The 20,679-nt window shown below is 38.1% G+C and overlaps 1 protein-coding gene across 1 annotated transcript; it reads left to right on the top strand.

The window, feature by feature from the left end:
• Positions 1-137: 137 nt before the first annotated feature.
• On the top strand, positions 138-16,960 carry LOC134673249 (zinc finger protein 846-like). The gene is made up of 12 exons (XM_063531212.1): positions 138-248; positions 756-884; positions 1,419-1,541; positions 3,868-4,021; positions 4,426-4,550; positions 4,937-5,018; positions 5,963-6,086; positions 6,577-6,725; positions 10,430-10,501; positions 11,359-11,451; positions 16,282-16,364; positions 16,845-16,960. The coding sequence occupies exons 2-12, from the start codon at positions 762-764 to the stop codon at positions 16,875-16,877; spliced, it is 1,161 nt and encodes a 386-aa protein (XP_063387282.1). The 5' UTR covers positions 138-248; positions 756-761; the 3' UTR covers positions 16,878-16,960.
• The last annotated feature ends 3,719 nt before the right edge of the window (positions 16,961-20,679 follow it).

The following is a 20,679-nucleotide window of genomic DNA, read 5'->3' as shown; positions in this document are numbered from 1 at the left end:
ATTCTTTGTTTGAAAGGGACTTTGTTCTGCCCCGTTCAAACTTGGTTCAAACGTTTAAAGGTTTTTGAACGCTAGAAGCCGTGTTGTGATTTCTAAACGCAGCTGATGTCATGTCACTGTCAACTGTCAATGTCTATTGCATGATGGTGATGAATTCTCGTCTGGAATTCGATTTGTTAGTGTAATTAAAAGCCAAATTAGAATAAATAATAATTGGTTTGCAACTTAGTACAACATTGTATGACAGTGTAAGATTTACCTGACTGACCAAGTCTAGGGATAACTGTTTACTGTCCTATCATTTTATCACTTTAATCTATTTCACAGATTGTCTTAATTTTATAGTAACATTTTTAGGGTTCCGTACCCAAAGGGTAAAACGGGACCCTATTACTAAGACTCCGCTGTCCGTCCGTCCGTCCGTCCGTCCGTCCGTCCGTCCGTCCATCCGTCTGTCACCAGGCTGTATCTCACGAACCGTGATAGCTAGACAGTTGAAATTTTCACAGATGATGTATTTCTGTTGCCGCTATAACAACAAATACTAAAAACAGAATAAAATAAAGATTTAAATGGGGCTCCCATACAACAAACGTGATTTTTGACCAAAGTTAAGCAACGTCCGGAGTGGTCAGCACTTGGATGGGTGACCGTTTTTTTTTTGCTTTTTTTTGTTTTTTTTGCATTATGGTACGGAACCCTTCGTGCGCGAGTCCGACTCGCACTTGCCCGGTTTTTGATATTTTATATTACAGAAAGAGATGGAAATCCGTTTGGAAGACTTCAACAGATGTTGTCGCTGCTGTCTTGCGGTGGTGGATGCAATGAAACCTATATTTGGTGCTTGTCTCAATGATATGCTTGCAAAACTAATGAGTTTTCAGGTACATACTCTAATAAGTTGTCTATAATAAGATAACTCCAACGATGAGCATTTTTGACCCAGTATAGCATTGTAGCACCAGTGTTGCCAACTTGGCATAATTGATGCCAGATCTGACATATATTCAGTCGCTTTGGCACCAAATTTTTCCATTTAGCATCTGGCATATTTTTTAGCATAATTTAGTCAATGCCAAGTTTGTACCAACTTGGCAGCAACAATATGCACCATCGCCTTATGTGGTTCATATTTTCATATGAATTTTGACTTTTGTGGACGGATGGACGTCGACGGTCTATATAAAGTTGGTCAAGCATATCTTGTCAGTAGAAAAAGGCGGCAAATTTGAAAAATGTTTGTGTTTTAAGTGTCTAATATCAAGTGACATTTTGGCATTTTTTTTAGCATATTTCATTAATCTTTGGCATAATTTTGTAGCACCTGTGTAGCACCCTTTTACCACAATTCTGTTATCTATTGGTTGTATCTGCATTCTATGCCTTATTTTAATCATAATTCATTTTCAATCCCTCAGATAGTACAGGATGATGGGTATCCGCAGCAAATGTGTTCTCAATGTGTACTCAGACTGAGCACTTCGTACACTTTCTACACAATGGTGATGAGAAGCCACAAGGTTTTAGAAGAAATATTAAAGGTATTAATATTAACAGCCTAGCCTAAGTCTGTATTGACCCTGCCTACAGTAAGATGTTTTTAATTCCAATCTAGATTCTACAGCAAATGTTTTCTATGTATTTAAGTATTTATCTATATCTATTATCTATATCATTATATATGTGATGTGTGAAAGAGTATAAAGAGTTCCGAAAGCCTTTGTTCATAGCATTTATCGACTACTCGAAAGCGTTCGATAGCCTTAACCACACCTGTATATGGACAAGCCTGAAACAACAAGGAGTACACGAAGTATACGTAGAAATTATCCGAAGGATATATACAATCAGCAAAAGCAGAATTAGACTAGAATCAACTGGCAAAAACTTCCCTATACAAAGAGGTGTCAGGCAAGGTGACCCACTATCACCAAAGTTATTCTCCGCTGTCTTGGAACAAATTTTCAGGAAACTCGAATGGGAACACCTTGGCCTCAACATAAATGGCACACGCCTAAACCACCTCAGGTTTGCCGACGACATAGTCTTGTTTGAGGAAAACCCAAAAGAACTAGAATGCATGCTATTGGATCTAGCAAAACAGAGTGAGGCAGTGGGACTGGAGCTTAACTCAGACAAGACTAAATTGATGACAAATTCTAGGAGACAAGAAATTGCAGTTAATGGATTCAGTCTGGACTATGTTGAAGAATATGTATATCTAGGTCAAATAATATCATTCAAGAACCAAATGGATAAAGAAATTGAAAAAAGAATAGCATCCGGCTGGAGCAAATATTGGTCACTCAAAGAAATCATGAAAAGCAACCTTGGTATACGGATAAAAAGCAAAACTTTTAACACATGTGTGCTTCCATGTCTAACCTATGGCTGCGAAACTTGGTCTCTTACTAAAAAACAACGAGATAAACTTGCAAAGTGCCAGAGAGCTATGGAGAGGAGCATGCTCGGTGTAAAATTACAGGATAGAAACCGCAGCTCTGACATAAGAACCAGAACAAAAGTGACAGACATCCTCACCCACATAGACAGGCAAAAATGGAGGTGGGCAGGCCACACTATAAGATGCAAAACAGAGAAGTGGAGCCAAAGAATTCTCATGTGGCACCCTACAGATGGATCAAGATCGCAAGGCCCTCAATTAACACGATGGGAAGACGAAATTATACTCACAGTGGGACCACTCTGGACAAGGGTGGCAAGAGAGAGGAAATACTGGAAGGAGTTGGAGGAGGCCTTTGCCGACAGGCACACTGAACCAAGAGACTTCATATAAACATTCAAAACTAAAAACCAACAATCATGTTCAGAATAAAGGGCTATATAAATAAATAAATAAATAAATATATGTGATGATACTCTCTTGACCAATTTCAGCCACAGCAACTGTGTGCCCTGGAGTAGGTAATTTTTAACTTGTGTTATTAGAGTGTAGCTATTCCACTCTCTAGTGCACTGGTTCTTAACCATTTCAGTCCGGTCACCCCTATGACTAACTAGGGAGCCTGATTTTACCCCTCCTCCCAATGGTAATAAAAACTAAAACGTGTATGTTTGTTATATTAGGTTAGTTTAGTTTATTACCCCCGTAAAATACCAGTTTTACCCCCACGGGGCTAATTACCCCCAGGTTAGGAACCACTACTCTAGTGCGCCCTTACATGGCTCACGTACCCTATCTTGCTAAATACTCTAGCGCATTTTGGGCACGTCAGCGCACCGCCTACATAGTTGTAGGGAATTGAGGTTGGCGGCCAAGCCATAAGCTCATCTCGTTTTCTGTCAAGCTCACTATATATCATCATCATTGTATACCCAATTACCCACAACACAAGTCTAATAAATAAATATTATGGGACAATGTTACACAAGTCATCCTAATCGTGGGACTAGGATGACTTGTGTAACATTGTCCCATAATATTTATTTATTTGTTTAATTGTATGCTAAAAGGCTTGCTACACGGTCGCCGACAAGCCCCCAGACCGCGTGGCCTTGGCCGGCGGTCCCGGACCGTGTAGACAGTTGTTACCAACAAAATTTGCCCAAAACTGACCAAGGACAGACCAAGGTCAGACGGTTAGAAGGCTTGTCGGCGACCGTGTAGCAAGCCTTTAATTATACTGTTACTGAGAATTAGAAAAGAAAATCTTAATATACAAAAGACGGAATTAATGCCATAAGGCATTCTTTACCAGTCAACCATAAGGCAAAGCACATAAATTATGGGTGATATAGCCAAAACAAAAATACAAGGGCAAGATATTTAGGCATTTATACATGAAAATATTTATGAGGAGTACCTAGTAGTACTATATGAATTTGAAATTCTTATACCATTTTCAGACAGCTGAAAAAAATGGGGGACTATCAGCTTCAGCAGGAAACAAGGAACAAAGGAAAGAGAAATTATACACTGAAATAGAAAAGACAGAAGAAACTACATCAGAGAAAGGTTATATTCAGAAGAAAGTGCCTACTGACCAAAATTTCATTCCAAGTGAGTATGGGCAGGCATGGCTCACTCCACTATTGTGTCGCGTCGCTACAAGTACAGGGGGCTCACACCAATTTTGGTGTCTGTAGTAACTGCCGCGCACCGCTTGTGCTTGTATCTCGTAATAGACGCGTTTTGTTAGAAGTGAACCTTCTGTACCTAGTACTATTGTTTATTCTGTGGTATGAGTCGAAGTTTTAAATTATTCACAGCTCTTTTTATTGTGAGATCAAGGGATATCTATTTCTTGAATTTTTTTTTTGATTTTATGAAAATTATTATGAATGTGGGCACCATCGGCAAAATTAAGGTTCTCTGACTGTCATCCCTGATTTTCAATGAAATACAAATGGGGTTTGATATGTAATGTATAGGTACAGGATTGAGTTCTAATTATTACATTTCAGAAAAAAATACTGCAAAAAACACGCCTATAATATCGGAATCGGAGAATAGTGAGGGTTCTGATAAAGAAGACGATTATCACTGTTCACAGTGTGAACATACTTCAAAGAACCAGGAGACTTTTGAGGTTAGTGGCAAAGATGAGTAGAGTTAGACCGAGAAAAGTCTGCAGCGATTTTGACAGCCCACACAGTGCAAGTGTCAAACGTCAGACTTCTATGAAATCATTCGCTGCAGACTTTTCTTGGTATAACTCTAATAATACCCTCGTGCCACCCACCATACTAAATTATAGCATGGAGTTTGAATCTAGTTGTATTTTTAATTGGGTTGATTTCAAATTTAATATTATCTCCAATAATTTTGTGAATCATGCCCAACCAAAAGAGGCTTGATTAAATTAACATAGGGACCATCATGCGACGCGAGAATTATAGGTACCTACAACATGTTTTCCCTATAAATTTATAGAGTTAGTATTATTTATGACCTTAATATTTTTGTTATTAACAGGTACATTTACCCACACACTTGGTTGGACCTAAAAATAATTCGGAAGACCTGGACGCCTGCGCGCAACTGTGTAATATATGTGGTATGTATACTATTCATGCTAAATAATATACATATATAAAAAAATATATTCTTAAAAGTTCTACATACATGACAAAAAACATACTCAACTAAGGCTTACAAATAAAAATGAAAACTATAAATTTAAGAAAACAAACCGCTCCCTGCCGTTCCCGGTGCAAAGGTGCCCATGATGCTCGCAGCATTTCCACGCTGGATCACCACGGACAGCCTTTGCACAAGGAACGACTCGGAGCGGGGACCCTCCCCTTTCTGTCTGAGTCGACGTCCCAAATCACGAGTGAAACGTTTCGCGTCGGCAAACCAGCAACCCGCCGTTTCTACAGGTATACATATATTATATTTTTAATAATAAACTGGGAAAATGTCATATATAAAAAAAAACACCCAGAACTCTGCAATCTTGGCAGATGGCTACAACCACTCGGCCCAGGGTCACGGCAGCATGGGTCAAATTTCCACAAGTATATGTACATATAAGAGTTTGCGGACGCCCTAATACTACAGGGTGTCCCAGAATTCGACGTCAAGCCGTAAACGGATGATAGACCAAGTCATAATAGTTATCATAAAAATTAAAAAAAAAATCCAACTCATGTTCTTTAAAAAAAATGGTCACTTTAAAAATTCACTAAAAAATCCACACCCTGTAATTATTCAAGATTACACAATAATAAAAAAATTAGAATAAATTATGGAATTTGTAGTAACAAGAGTTAAAGAACCATTACAGGGTGTGGATTTTTTAGTGAATTTTTAAAGTGCCCATAATTTTTAAAAAACATGAGTTGGATCTTTTTTTTGTATTTTTATGATAACTGTTATGACTTGGTCTATCATCCGTTTACGGCTTGACGTCGAATTCTGGGACACCCTGTATGTATGTGGTATGACTATATAGTCATACCACATTAGGGCGTTACACCAATAACAATATTGTCGCAGGAGCTAGGTTCCGTTGGCGGACGTCGCTGTTCAAGCACTTGAGGAGGCATCGCGGCGGCCGACACCGGTGCGAGGTCTGCCATAAAGTGTTCGCCGAGGCGTCCACTCTAAATGTGCACATGGTGTAAGTATATTCATTAAATATTTAACCTCTAGCCGCCCAGAGACCTATAAAAAGGTCTGCTGTGCCATTCTAATTTGAATCTTTGTTTTGACAAATTAAAATTGCATTTTTATTGGCAAGTTTTGACATCTGGGCGGCTTGAGTATAAAATTAGCCACGATTTCTTCCGCGTAGTAGTCGTATACATTTTTTGACCTTATTTCGCCCTCTTACTAAAATAAACTTTTTTTTAAATTAGCCTGTAGGAGTGTCCCACTGCTGGGCAAAATAAACTTTATCACTACTAATATTATAAATGCAAATACAAATATTTTTATTTTCCATATTCAAATGGGAAAGTAACTCTGTATGTTACCTTTTCACGCTTAAACCACTGAACTAATTTAAATGAAATTTGGTATAGGGATAGTTTGATGTTTGAGGAAAGACATACCATAATCAATCATCATCATCATCCAACGTAGACGAAGTATGTCCTTTAACTTTACAGGAGCCACGGCTTAAATAAAAAACCCTACGAATGCAATACTTGCGGCCGCACGTTCACTCAACAATCCAGCCTCAGAAAACATGCGCAGACGCATGATGCCCGCTCCCAACTAAAGTGCAGCGACTGCGATAAGAGCTTTCTGCATAAATGTAAGCTGTCAACTTCATACCGGGTGTGGCCTGTAACACGAGCAAATAGGAATAATTAAAAAATGAAGTTAATGATGCAGTTTCCACTTTCTACAACATACTTAATCAAAATATCGCTTCTTCTGTGCCATTTAAAATGCATAAAATACCTCAGGCCCGATATCCAGTATGGTTCACACCAGAAACTATTAAATTAAATAAATTAAAAAATCAGTACCATAAGCGGTATAAATTGAATAACAATCAATTAGATTATGGCTTTTTTATATACTATAGACGTCAAGCAAAAATACATTTAGAACGGGATTTTGAAATATACAATAGACGCATACAATTAAACATTAAACGAGACGTTAAGTCATTTTGGTCTTACGTAAAACAACATAGAAAAAACAATGAACAAGCCATATTTGGCGACATGACTTCAGATCAAGTAGCAAAAGAATTTTCGAATTATTTCAGTAGCGTATTCCTACCTGATCCTCCTGCATTAAATGTTCACACCGCTATTCAACACTGGGATACCTCCCATCAACTCATATCAATCGACCATATTGACGACAATGATATACGTGTAGCCATAAAACGACTAGCTCCTAAGAATACTCAGGGCCCAGACTTTATTCCACAATATGTAGTGCGCGATTGTTGCGAAGCTTTTATAAAACCATTGTCATACATTTTTAATCTGTCCATCAAAACCAATACTTATCCCTTGCTCTGGAAAATATCAAAAGTCCTCCCGATTCACAAAAGTGGCTCTAAATCTGATTTCAATAACTACAGGCCGATAGCAGTCCTTTCTGTGTTTGGCAAGGTGTTTGAAACTGTTCTATACAAAAAAATATATCAGCAGTTACGGGGGTGGTTCACTGACTCACAACATGGATTTTTACCAAATAGGTCTACCACATCCAATCTTCTTAACCTTGTAACATACACTACCCACCAGTTAGACGAAAAAAAGCAAGTGGATGTAATATATTTAGATTTCCGAAAGGCCTTTGATAGGATAGACTGTGATGTTTTATTGCAGAAAATGGCCAGGTCTGGTTTTTCTGAATCATTATTAACATTTTTCGCCAATTATCTATCTGGACGCGAGCAATATATTGTGTACAATACAGCTAAATCAGAAACGTACTCCGTCACTTCGGGCATTGGTCAAGGTAGCAGTCTTGGACCTTTACTATTTTTAATAACAATAAACGACCTTCCAGAATATATAAAACATTCCATGATATTGATGTTTGCTGACGACGTTAAGCTCGCTATGCCCATACAAAATCCAAGTGATGTAGGTAAGCTCCAAACGGATATCGATAGCGTATATCGATGGGGTGCCATTAATAGCTTACACCTTAACTCAAGTAAATGCGCAGTTATGACATATTCAAGAACATCTCAGACCATTGATAGATCCTACACATTAAACGGCCAAATCCTACAAAATGTAAACTCTATTCGTGACCTGGGTACATGCTGTGACACTGAAATAACTTTTAATAAAAATGTAGTTCAAATTTGTAAAAAATCGCGAAAAGCTCTTGGTTTCGTAGTACGTCAATCCAAATATTTTCATAACCACCACGTCATTACTCTATTATATAATGCCTTTGTACGTAGCCTGTTGGAAAGTAACTATATTGTCTGGTGTCCACACGAAAAAAAATACGTACTTCTCATTGAAAAGGTTCAGAAATCGTTTGTTAGATACTTGTATTGGAAACAGTATGGTTACTATCCCTACATGTATCCTACGCAGTTTGTGTTAGGAATGGTCGGTCATCAAAGTCTTGAGATACGGAGACAACTTGCAGCCATAAAATACTTCATTAGATTAATACGTGGTTCAATCACAAATCCGTGGTTACTGCAATATGTGACATTTAAAGTACCTACGCCATTTGTGAGAACTACTCTTCGACCCCGCCCCACACCTCTTTTTATAATTCCCAGCACCAACACAGTAACTTTAATCACTAGCCCTCTGTATGTAGCACTGAATCACATAAATAATATTCTTCTATCCGACCCCCTGACGGACATATTCTCACAAGAGGAACCGAGATTCTTAGCCACCGCAACTCGGTATTTGGAGTCGATCTCCACACCCACGACTATACCGTCATAGTTTAGTATTAGTAGATATTAGTCATGTATATAGTAATACAATAATTTGTTATGTTTGTAACTTACATGTTTGGTATACCTGTTAATGTAAGTTGTCAATGAATAAATAAATGATAAATAAATAAATAAATAAATAAACTTTTGTTCAACAACTTTTAAAAATTATGAAGTATTTTGACTCCCTATTTTTCATACAAAATAAATATTACCTTCAATGGACGCCATTGCCATGCCATATCATTGTGATTGCCGTTGCTTGTTAAGCCTTAAACATAACAAAAATCGCAATACATTGCGTCTAGGAATAAACTTTAAAGTGTATTAAAAATCAAACCACAAGTTATTTTTAAAAGTTGCTGAACAAATGTTGGTCAGTATGAGGAGTTTAGCCTACAGTTAAATTTTTTGCTCATATTACAGGCCACACCCGGTATAATAACAACCCACGAAAACCACCTTCAAGAAAAGAGCGTACTCCGAACTTAAAGGCTGGCAACGAACTTACAACCTTCCTTACAACGTGTTACGCGTGTCAATGGGTGACGCTAATCGCTTATAGTGCGTAGTTTAACAGAGCCCGGCGGCTAATCCTATTGTCTATTGTTAAGTAAAACCGCACGTGCTACTTACCTGCAAATAAGGGTCATACTCATTCTATTTGGCACCTGAGCGCGGGCTAGTCCAACGCTCAAAAAACCAGTGTAGGTGCGCTCTCCGATAACGCGCCTTTGTTACGCATCTCGATGGCACATTTTAGACTGGTTCTGTAATCTGTAGTGTTCGACTCGCCGGCACTCAGTAACCGAATTACGCAGGTGGTTGTGGCATGTGGCACGAGCGGTTTTACTCAACAATAGACAATAGGATTAGCTCGGGCTCAGTTCCAAAATTACGAACTATACCATCAGGCGATTCGTCTGCTCGTTTGCCTCCTTCCTATTTTTATCCAAATTCTAGCTAAGGGTGAAGGGTGGTATTCCACCTGTCCAATTTCTTTGTCCCATGTGCATTGCGTCTCGGTCTCTCATTAAGCAAAATGCGAGACGCAAGTACACATTGGACCAATATGTATATTGAACGGGGTCCCTTTGTTTCCCATAAAGTTTTAAGTCATAATGTATTGTTTGTCATATTATCGTTGGTCATAAAACTGAAACCGTTAACTTTTCAGGATTTTCGTAAAGTCATTCTATAGATAGGTTAGGTTAGGTTAGGTTTGTTTTATGGCAATCCTGAAAAGTTACGCGTTTCTGAGAAAAACCAATTATGACTAACGAAAATTCGGACAAACAATATATTATGACTTAAAACAATTTGGGAAACAATAGAGACCCATATTGAACAGATGGAATACCACCCTAAGGAAGATTTAATCTGTATCTAGTTATATTTTGAATTGAGTTGAATTTCATTTGTTCGAAAATTTTACGAGACAAATGAAACGCTAAGTATATTAAGGTTGATATTCCATCCAAACGGTATGTACATTCTAATGTACACTGGGCGGCATGAGGATTAAGCATGTGAATTCGGCACTAATAAGAGTAAATAAGTAACGTATTTGTTCGTAGATTCATTGCTGAGACACCACGTAAACGCTCACTCTGCTAACGAGTGTCCGTTCTGTAGAGAAATATTTAGAGGTTAGTAAGGGGTTGTGCACAAATCACGCGAGGTGTTTTCGGCTACTTTTTGATCCCTCCCTCCCCCTTGGTGATATTTGGTGAGGTTTTTGCCTACCCCGCCTCCCCCCACACAACCTCACGTGTATTTTTTTGATTTTTTTCATTCGACCTAATTTTAAGATATTTAAATAGTATTGTACATAGAGAATCTTGTTTATTTTTCTATTTTCGTTAAATAGACTCGCTATATTGAAGTGAAGAATGAAGATTAATGTATAACGAAACCGAGAAAAAGTATCTACTCATGTGGTAGGTGTTTTTTTCTTTGTTCCTTTCACGGTAGAAAAATACACGTGAGGTTTCCTTATACTCCCCTCCCCCAACGTGATCTATCGTGATTTTTTCGTGAACCCCCTCCCCCTATCGAACCTCTCGTGATTTGTGCACAAGCCCTAACCATGAAAATATCTATGTATTTCATTTCGTTAATGCTTTGTGCTAGAAAAAGTTATTAAGTAATTCAATCGACGACCGGTCTGGCTTAGTGGGTAGTGACCTTGCCTGTGAAGCGGATGGTCCTGGGTTCGAAACCCGGTAAGGGCATTCATTTGTGTGATTAACACAAATATTTGTTCCTGTGTCATGGGTGTTTTCTATGTATAGTATGTATATATCTATATAAATATGTATAATGTCGCCTAGCACCCATATTACAAGCTTTGCTTAGTTTGGGGCTAGGTTTTCTGTGTAAGATGTCCCCTGATATTTTATTTATTTGTTTTTATTTAATTCGTGAGACGTAATTTATGGATGGACCCCTAATAAAAAACATAAATGTGAAATTACTTACCTACTAATAAATGCGTTGTTTTTAGGTAAGAAACTCCTGGATGCACATATGAAGCTTCACAAAAAGGAGATGGACAGCCCAAACACAGAAATGTTGACGGACAATGAAATGGTGACTGGTAAGTATAGTTTGGTCCTTAATTTTATAAGGTTTCGTACCCAAAATGCTCACGGGACCATTTAGGGAGGGGAGCCTACATCAACTACACCCCTCTTATTACGTAAATAATTACTATAAGTCTGTATCTTTAGGTCTTTTTCTTTTTTTTTTATATTATGAATGGGCTTACTCATGGCCACAGACTAGCCGAGGCGTAGACGTGGCCTACGATGGAGCGAGCTCGCCCAGAAGGTGCCTGTTCACTCTTCTTCTTCTTCCTCGCGTTATCCCGGCATTTCGCCACGGCTCATGAGAGCCTGGGGTCCGCTTGACAACTAATCCCATGATTTGACGTAGGCACTAGTTTTTACGAAAGCGACTGCCATCTAACCTTCCAACCCAGAGGGTAAACTAGGCCTTATTGGGATTAGTCCGGTTTCCTCACGATGTTTTCCTTCACCGAAAAGCGACTGGTAAATATCAAATGATATTACATAAGTTCCGAAAAACTCATTGGTACGAGCCGGGGTTTGAACCCGCGACCTCCAGGGCCCAGTTTTATAAAGTTACAAGTTACAAGTTTACAGGCGTTTACTGGCAACACTTCCTCCGTTTTTTACAATTTGCGTTTTATAAAAGTACCGTGTTGCAATTTTACAGGTTACAGGTACAAGTGCCTGTAGCTCAACCATAGACTAAAATATGGGAGATTAATAGTTTTAAACTCATAATCGAACAAGCGTTTTATAAAAATATTGTAAATTACAAGTGTAGATTGGTAAACTTGTAACAAAAACTGACATACGTCTTGAGTCCTGTAACAGCACAACAGCAGCTACTTGTAGTGTGTCTGATTCGCTCTTTTGCTCGTAATTCTTAAGTTTAATTAAAGTTATTCGTTTTCTGAGAGATTTTAAACTGTACTCTTTATTGTTAGGCACTAACGCCAAAGATTGCGCCAGGGCATGCATACTTTTCCATGCACTGACCTTATCAGTTTTTGTTAATGTATCTGAAATATATAAGGACTGTATCGTTTATTATAAATACAAATAAAACCTGGTCTAACTGTTGACGTGTGTATTATTTTGTATTACTATGTTCTTAAGGTATACTCTGGGGGTATTTTTAAGCCATATCTGATATAAGAAGGTTTTACATTTATTTTATTTTAGGGACTTTATGATGATTTTAATACCGTCTAGCAATTGTAATTTGGACAAGCCTATCGAGCTTAATTTGAGACTATTTCACCGATTCCTTGGTACGATTTAAAGAAACAAAAGGTTAATATGCTGCCAAAATATGCCATCTAAGTGTCCTTTTCATGATTGCTCAATTGAACATCCACAGAATAAATGTGGTGATTTTTTATCTTTACATGAAAACGACTTTTTATGCAACATTTTGGATGCCCGTCAATTTCTGACGCCAGCGAAATGAGGGAAACAGCTAAAAGAATCTACCGAAATCCAAAGCCTAACGGACATTCATGGCGTTGAACCATGGCTAGAACAGGTCGATAGAAACGCTCCATGATGGTTATATTGTATACCAAAGTCGGGGTTGTCGTAAGTAACATGCCATATTCTCTAAAAGGCCACCAAGCACAGATCCAAAACTTTTTTTCCAACTAAAAGAAATGATTAGACTATGCCCAGATGTTTCGCTTTACGAATCATATGTAATTGCTGTTTACATAGTACGATTTTTTTTGTGTAATATCTCGTCTTGTTCGCAAACCGTAAATTTTCTTGTAGTATTTGTCCAAAATCGTTGTAGTTACTCGGGAGGATTGGGTAAATATTGTCCAAACCATATGCTTTACGTGATTTCCCAGGACGAAATGTTACTTATTATTAAAGCACTAATTAAACTATATGTGTAATTTTTTAATAAACATATAATACCAGAAAAAACGGCTAAGTAAAGTTGTATTTATAATAAACGATACAGTCCTTAGTAAATAGGAAATGAAGTGACAATATGTTTGATATTGATTTTATTGATGATTCGTTTTATTTTATCTACTAGGAAACGGAAAGGGATTGGTGCCGATATTTGTCGTTGATTTATTAGCATTCGTCTCTTTATTTAAGTCATAGATATAAACTATGGATGAGCGCATGCATACGAATTGCCTGTTGCGATCTTCATGTCAGCAAAAAAGCGCCATCTGTTACACACTGCGTACAACTACGTGAGCTCGACGCTCGACGCTCGACGCGATAACTTTGTATGGGCGTACAAGGCTTGTTAAGTTCATTCGCGGTTTATATCACAGGAGCGTCGAATAAGTTTTTGCTTAATTAAAACGATATGTATTGTATTAAGATGTACGTGTATATGTATTGTATTTAAATGTAGGTGTAATGTGACATTACTACACCTTATAAAACAAAGCACCCCGCCGCGTCTGTCTGTTTGAATGTTTGTACTTATGTTCGCGATAAACTTAAAAGCTACTGAACGGATTTTCATAGTGTTTCACCTATCAATAATTCTTGATAATGGAAGGTTTTGGTGTATAATTTGCTAATAATGTAGAAAAATATGGAATAGCATGAGTCCGTGGTCCGGGTTTAAAATAAGGGTCATTACGTTGACGTCGAATAATACGGCTCCAAATTTCATTTCGTGTTGGATCAAAAGGAAATCTGCAATATTTCAAACAAATTCATATTAATATTTTTATTGTTAAAGGTAATTAATTACATGTCAAGATTTGTTACATAATATTGGATGAAATTTAACTAAATGTAAAGTATATAATCAGTTCAAATACAAATGTCAATCAGAATAATATTAAAAATCATAAAAATGTATCTTAGATTGTATGTATGTATAAACTCTTTATTGTACAAAACACAAATTTATGGCGCAGGATAGGCAGTACAAAGGCGAACTTATCCCTCTAAGTTTCCGTTATTCTACGTTATTTTGTGATGTCATTATCGTCTCAAGCGGCAATGCAATATTTTAAACATTCGCGCCGTGCGGTGTGCCGCCCTGTGTAAGCCGGCTCTGTCAAGGTCAACAAGTTGGCCGAGCTACTAGCTACAGTCCGATAAGTACATCCCGCGCTTTCGCGCGTAAAATGCGGCGAACAACTTTTTCTATCAGTTTCTTGCTTGCAAAACAGGTAGAGTAAAAAAGAAGGAATCTATATAGCGATACAAACATGATGCAAAAATATAAGTAGGCAATTAAAAGTAATAAATACAGCGATGTGAATTAATCGGTGTTTGAAAATGCGCGCTTTGTTTCTAGCGCTTTTTACCTACATTTAATTAAAAACTTATACCGGACAAGAATTAATATAAATACCGAAATTAAAGTGCGTATAGGTCCCTAAGTCAACGAATAAAACAATAACAAATACTTGATGTTGTTATTTTGAATGTTTTTAATAATTATGTAAAACAAAACGGGAACAAACTCTGTAAAACAGACAATAGGTACTTTAATTTCAGTAATTATATCCGGTAGGTAATCAACTAATCATATTTAAGTAAATTTACCTATACAAATTACGCATTATGCATTTCTACTTCATAATAACTTCCAAAGAGAAATGACGTCCTTACAAGGTTAATGTATTAGCGCTATGACGTACGTCACGTACGAGCGAACATCAGTAGCGCGTGAGAATGAAATAAAATTATCGTTTAAAATTGGGTTTAAGCAATAAATAAACGTAATTGGAAATTACTTACCGATGATATGAGATCCCATCTTTTTTCTTACACTTCCGGTAATGGTTTTTGCACCCTTTTACAACGCAATGAGGCATTTTTATGTTATGCTGCGTGACAACTTTCTACTGCGCAACTCGCCACACGACTGAGCGCCGTGGTGTGATAAATGCGATTATCACACCCATGTAGCGGCCCCCTTTTCAGTGCTCGTTAACCGCGTCCTTACGAAGTAATATATATGTCAATGATTTAAGTATAGTGCATTCACATTATGGTAAAGTGTACTATTCATAATTTTCGATACACAGCGTACTTATCTTTGAGCCACTACCGAAACGATACATTGTAATGTGAAACAGTACTTATTTACTTATTAGGTAAATATTTCATTAAATCTAACTTAATCTGAATCTGAAAACGGCCCGAAAAGTATATCCTTGGCATCAAACACCGCTCTCAACCACTCGATTTCTCCTTAATTTCTGGCCATTTTTCCAATACTTAACAGCAAACAATAACACAGCATTTAGTAGAGCACAGAGTATCTATGAATTCTATGACAGACATTTTTTTTAAATAGTGATGTCCTTCGCACCTGTAAATTTCACATGTAATCGAGATTGACCGTGGTGCTTTACAACTGTAATTATCTATGTGTATTTATAAAACACCTGTAGCCGTACACAGTGCATTACAGGTGCCTGTAGCCTGTACTCTTGTAACCTGTAACTTGTAACTTTATAAAACTGGGCCCAGATTGCAAGTCGCACGCTCTCACCGCTAGGCCACCAGCGCTTACCAGCGCGTCTGTATCTTTAGGTATTTAAATAAAAGTAAACAAAATCTACCGTCAAATGACTCCTTGAGCCAGTTTAGGGTAGATGAAAATATTACATGATCAAATAATGTAGGTTTAAAGTCAGGTGGTTCAGTGACAGATCCACGTGGTTTTGTATTTGGTTGGTTAACCAAAAAATGTCGTAACTACCCGAAAATGTACAAATAATTTGTTTACTTTAATTTAAATATAAAAGATACAGAGTATAGTCTCTGACAATCTGGTTTTATAGTGAACCAGATTGTTAAATATAAAACAACAGTTCTGATGTCTCCTTTTTCTGAATAATTCGACAGTATTTTTAATTTTTCAGAATCAATAAATATTCAGGCAGTTACGGTGGAATTTCTGTGTCTAATATGCACTCAAAAGTTCCAAAGCAGAGAGAGTCTAGAGGTATGTGTTGATAATTACAAGAAAAACATACAAATTTAATATTATTCGAGCAACACCGGCTTCCGACACGTCGGAAGGGAGGAGCCCAAGCGGTATCTTACCGTACAAATCGTTCTGCCATTTTTTGCGGGGGAAAAGTGCACACAGTCGCACTTCTCACTCACCACATATAAAATCCAGTCTGACGACACAAATACATAGAAAATGACATTACGTCAAAGACAAATCTTGCACACCTCGATCTCTTTTTGTGTACGGATGAGTCACAACACCAACACAACACGCATTGCGCTAGTTGTGTGCATGCCCAGTTGAGCATTCGGCAGAGGGGAAATAGTGCGAAAGCGGACTCCTTTCCTGGCGTTGTTCGAAGGTAGTATATGAGTGAGATAAGTGTCAGTCATACGGACCGCTTTTCGGAGTCAAAAATGTATAGAGATTGGTTTATACTTTATTGTTATTTTATTAACTTCATTCCAGGTACACATTTGCGCCAGAGATAAAATCAACTGAAGACTAACTAGAAACCAACTACTTTGTTATTTAATTATGGTTTGTATTGTAAATAGAAAGAATAATAAAAAATGTTATAATAATTTGTCTTTCGATTATATTAAACCAGTCTGTTTTATTGAAAAAAAAAAGCTGTGTTCAGATGCCTGTGTAACAAAATAGCATTCTTCCTTACCTACACTGAAGTTTTGGAAAATAACCAGTTTGAAATGTATTTACGCTTAAACAGCTGAACCGATTTAGATGAAATTTGGTATGGAGATTGTCTTGGGCCCTGGGTAAGTATAAATAAAATAGTATTTACCAATCATTACCATCGTCTTTCCACGCAGACGAATTTGCAGGCAGACGCTAGTAGATTCAGAAGCAGAAAAGTGAGGGTTCCGTACCATTACGCAAAAAACGGCAAAAAATCACGTTTTTTGTATGGAAGCCCCACTTAAATATTAATTTTATTATGACAATAAATAGTATTGCTTGTTATAGGCACCGTGCGTGTTGGAGGGTCCGCCATCTTGTGGCCTGAATCGGAAACAATCGGAAACATGAGCACATACTGTGCATTGCCAAAGCAAGTTCCACCATCTACCGTTATCGTCGGTACGTTTCCTTGTGCACCGTAGGTTCTGCCATCTTGTGAGCTACATCGGAAGCATAAACGACACATTTACGCCTCGCGCCAAAAATCTGACGGCTCCTATGCTGCCCCCTATAGTTCATGCACGGGGCCTATAGCGGCAACAGAAATACATGATCTGTGATTATTTCAAGTGTTCTAGCTATCACTGTCCTGGTTACAGACAGATTCTTAGTAATAGCATAGGGTTCCGTTTTACCCTTTGGGTACGGAGCCCTATAAATTGAGAAGGCTCAAGGTCGGCACATTTCGAATACCTAATGATTTATGCTTCTATTTTCACCTCAACGTTTGTGTTACCTAGTTGTTTGTTGTTGTTTCCGTTATGTCGCTGTTAGGTTGTGACAGGTGTCAGCGGCATTCGCTCGGCAGGGCGCTGGTTGCTCCGTTTTCCAAACAGCAACACGCCTAACTGTACATCGGTGGACCTTATTACAAAAGGCATAAGGTCTACCGATGTACAGTCACCATCAGATATATCGGAGCGGTCTAGGCGTCCACAAATATCTGAACACGCCTCTATTGTCAAGGCGTTAGAGCGCGTGTTTAGATATTGTGATCACCTTGGCCGCTCCGATATATCTGATGGCGGCTGTACAGTTAACAGTATGGGCGATGGCACAGTTGTAGTGCATAAATATTTTCCATCGTATTTTCACGGAACCGTACAAACGTGTCTTGCTATTTTAGTCAGTCTTGGTACAAAAAATACAGAGGTTGACTGAACTAGCATGACCAATACGAACGTTTCCGAGAAAATACGACGGAAAATAATTATGCACTACATATGTAATGTACCTACCTAAGTTATCAAAGTTTCTCAGTTCCTGTATTTCTTCATTACGATACAGGTGCGAAAAGTAGGAACTTCGCAACGATACATTGAAACACTTCCGGTTTAAATCGACTCTAGTTGCGAATTACCTTTTCGCGCGTGTATTGTACGTTTTAAACAGTACATAACATCTATTACCTACCTACATATATTCTGTGTTCGAATCGGAGTATCAGAAATCATCTATTAACGCGGGTTCCATGTTCTTTCCTGACACGTACTTAACCCACATAGAAGACGAATTCGAGACGATTGATATCACAATAGATAGGGCGGGGGCACAATCAAACAATGTCATACACATTTGTTCTCAATATGCCTATTATTAATAGCGAAACCGGAGGCTGATTCTGTCTTAACAATTTGTTACGATTTAGATCTCATTTTGATACGACATTGAAGATCGCTCACGCTGATTGGTGCATGCGAAGCGAAGTGACGGTCGTGGGTGATATACTCGCCAATTACCAAGATCAAGATCGTATCAAAACCGTAACAAACGTAACCGTAACGTGTGGTTGAAGTTGAACCGTAACGTAACGTTCATCTCATTTTGATACCACCTTGAGTCGTGTTATGTTTTTAGGCAACTCACACGCACCAATAAGTGGGTAAAGTGCGAGTGAAATAGCCTTATAGTACGCGAGAGTTGCAAAAGTAAGTTAGAGTCAGACCAAGAAAAGTCTACAGCGGATTTAATAGCCCACGCAGTGCAAGTGTAATTTTAAACGTCAAACTTCTATGAAATTATGACGTACAAATAACACTTGCACTGCGCTGCGTGGGCTATCAAATCCGCTGCAGACTTTCCTTGGTCCGACTCTAGCGTTTATGGAGTGCTAAACTGGTGGTAGCCACACTGATTGCATTTCTCCGTCGTTCGAATGCTGATTGGTGCTGACGGTCAAGGTCGTATCAAAACAAAATGAAAACCATATCCAATTGTCAAAACAAAATCGGCCTCCCGTTGATGTTACAAAGGCTTACATGGGATTTAGGAAATATACAGGATTGGCCTGAAAACCACGATTAACTTGTGTAGACTTAAGTAATAAATTTACACGGCATTACATACTACATATTATAATTTAAAAACCGGCCAAGTGCGAGTCGGACTCGCGTTCCAAGGGTTCCGTATATTACACAATTTTTAACATTCAGTGCCGGATTAAGATATTTTGATGCCCTAAGCATTTCTAGGTGCCCCCTCTCCCTAGGGTCATCAAGATTACATTGATTTTTTGGTAAATTGAGAGAAGTTCATTGCCGCATTACAGCTGAGAATGGAAATCAGTCACATCATTTTATCACGAAAATTGACAGTGCCGCAGCAGTAATATTGCAACAGAGTACCTAATGCTATTGCAGTCGCCACTCGAATGTCACCTTTATCATAGCTTAGAAAGTAATAGAAACGCGAGCGAAGCGAGCGCGGAAATTTTTCGATATAAAACGCAATATGATAGACAGTTGTACATTTTTACTTTTAGTATGGAAATCAGTCACATCATTTTATCACGGTAGTTGACAGTACTGCAGCAGTAACGTTCCAATAGAGTTATGTTGCTGCAGTCGCCACCCGAATGTCACCTTTATCATACCTTATAAAGTTATTGAAACCGCGAGCGAAGCGAGCGCGAAATTTTTTCGATATATAAACGCAATTTTAGTTTTAGTCCCAACTAGGCGCGAATCCAGGATTTCATACAGAGAAGGGATGGGACAGTTTTCTATCAGCCTAGCTTCGCATAGGGCTCATCAAACATTATTTTTAATTTGACCTTACAATTACTCGTAAGTAGGTAAGACCGTTAAATATTTAACCTTTTGGCCGCCGGACCTAGTCCGCAAAGACGCTCACTCACACGCCAGAGTAAATTTTAAGTAAACAACTAATAAAAAGTTTAGGGATTGCAAATTGTGATATCGATATTTACAATTTATGGTAAAAATCTTCTCAATTTGGCTTTGTTCTTAACCAATTTTAATTTATTTCTAGAATGCCAAAAATTAACATATTTTTTACACACGACAATGTTAAAAATAAAGGTCTTTATCATTAAAAACAACCACTAAACAATATCGATTCATGACGTAATATCACCGCACTAGGCTCTACGAGAAGTCTTGTATACATGACAACGGCGCGCATGGACTGCCCGCAGTGCAGACCGACAAGGACCGTTTCCGCGCGGATTAAGTAATAATAGTCTCTAGGTCAACGGCGTAAGCGCTTGTCGGTACGTAAACTTTATAAGCGTTAGGTTAGAGCCGCGCATCGTGTGTCGATGATATGAATGTACCGGAACTGCATTGGGGAAAATGACACG

The sequence above is a fragment of the Cydia fagiglandana genome, chromosome 18 (genome assembly GCF_963556715.1).
Source record: "Cydia fagiglandana chromosome 18, ilCydFagi1.1, whole genome shotgun sequence".
Lineage (NCBI taxonomy): Eukaryota > Metazoa > Arthropoda > Insecta > Lepidoptera > Tortricidae > Cydia > Cydia fagiglandana.
Note: the sequence above shows the minus strand (reverse complement) of the source record. Positions and strands in the feature narration are given on the sequence as shown.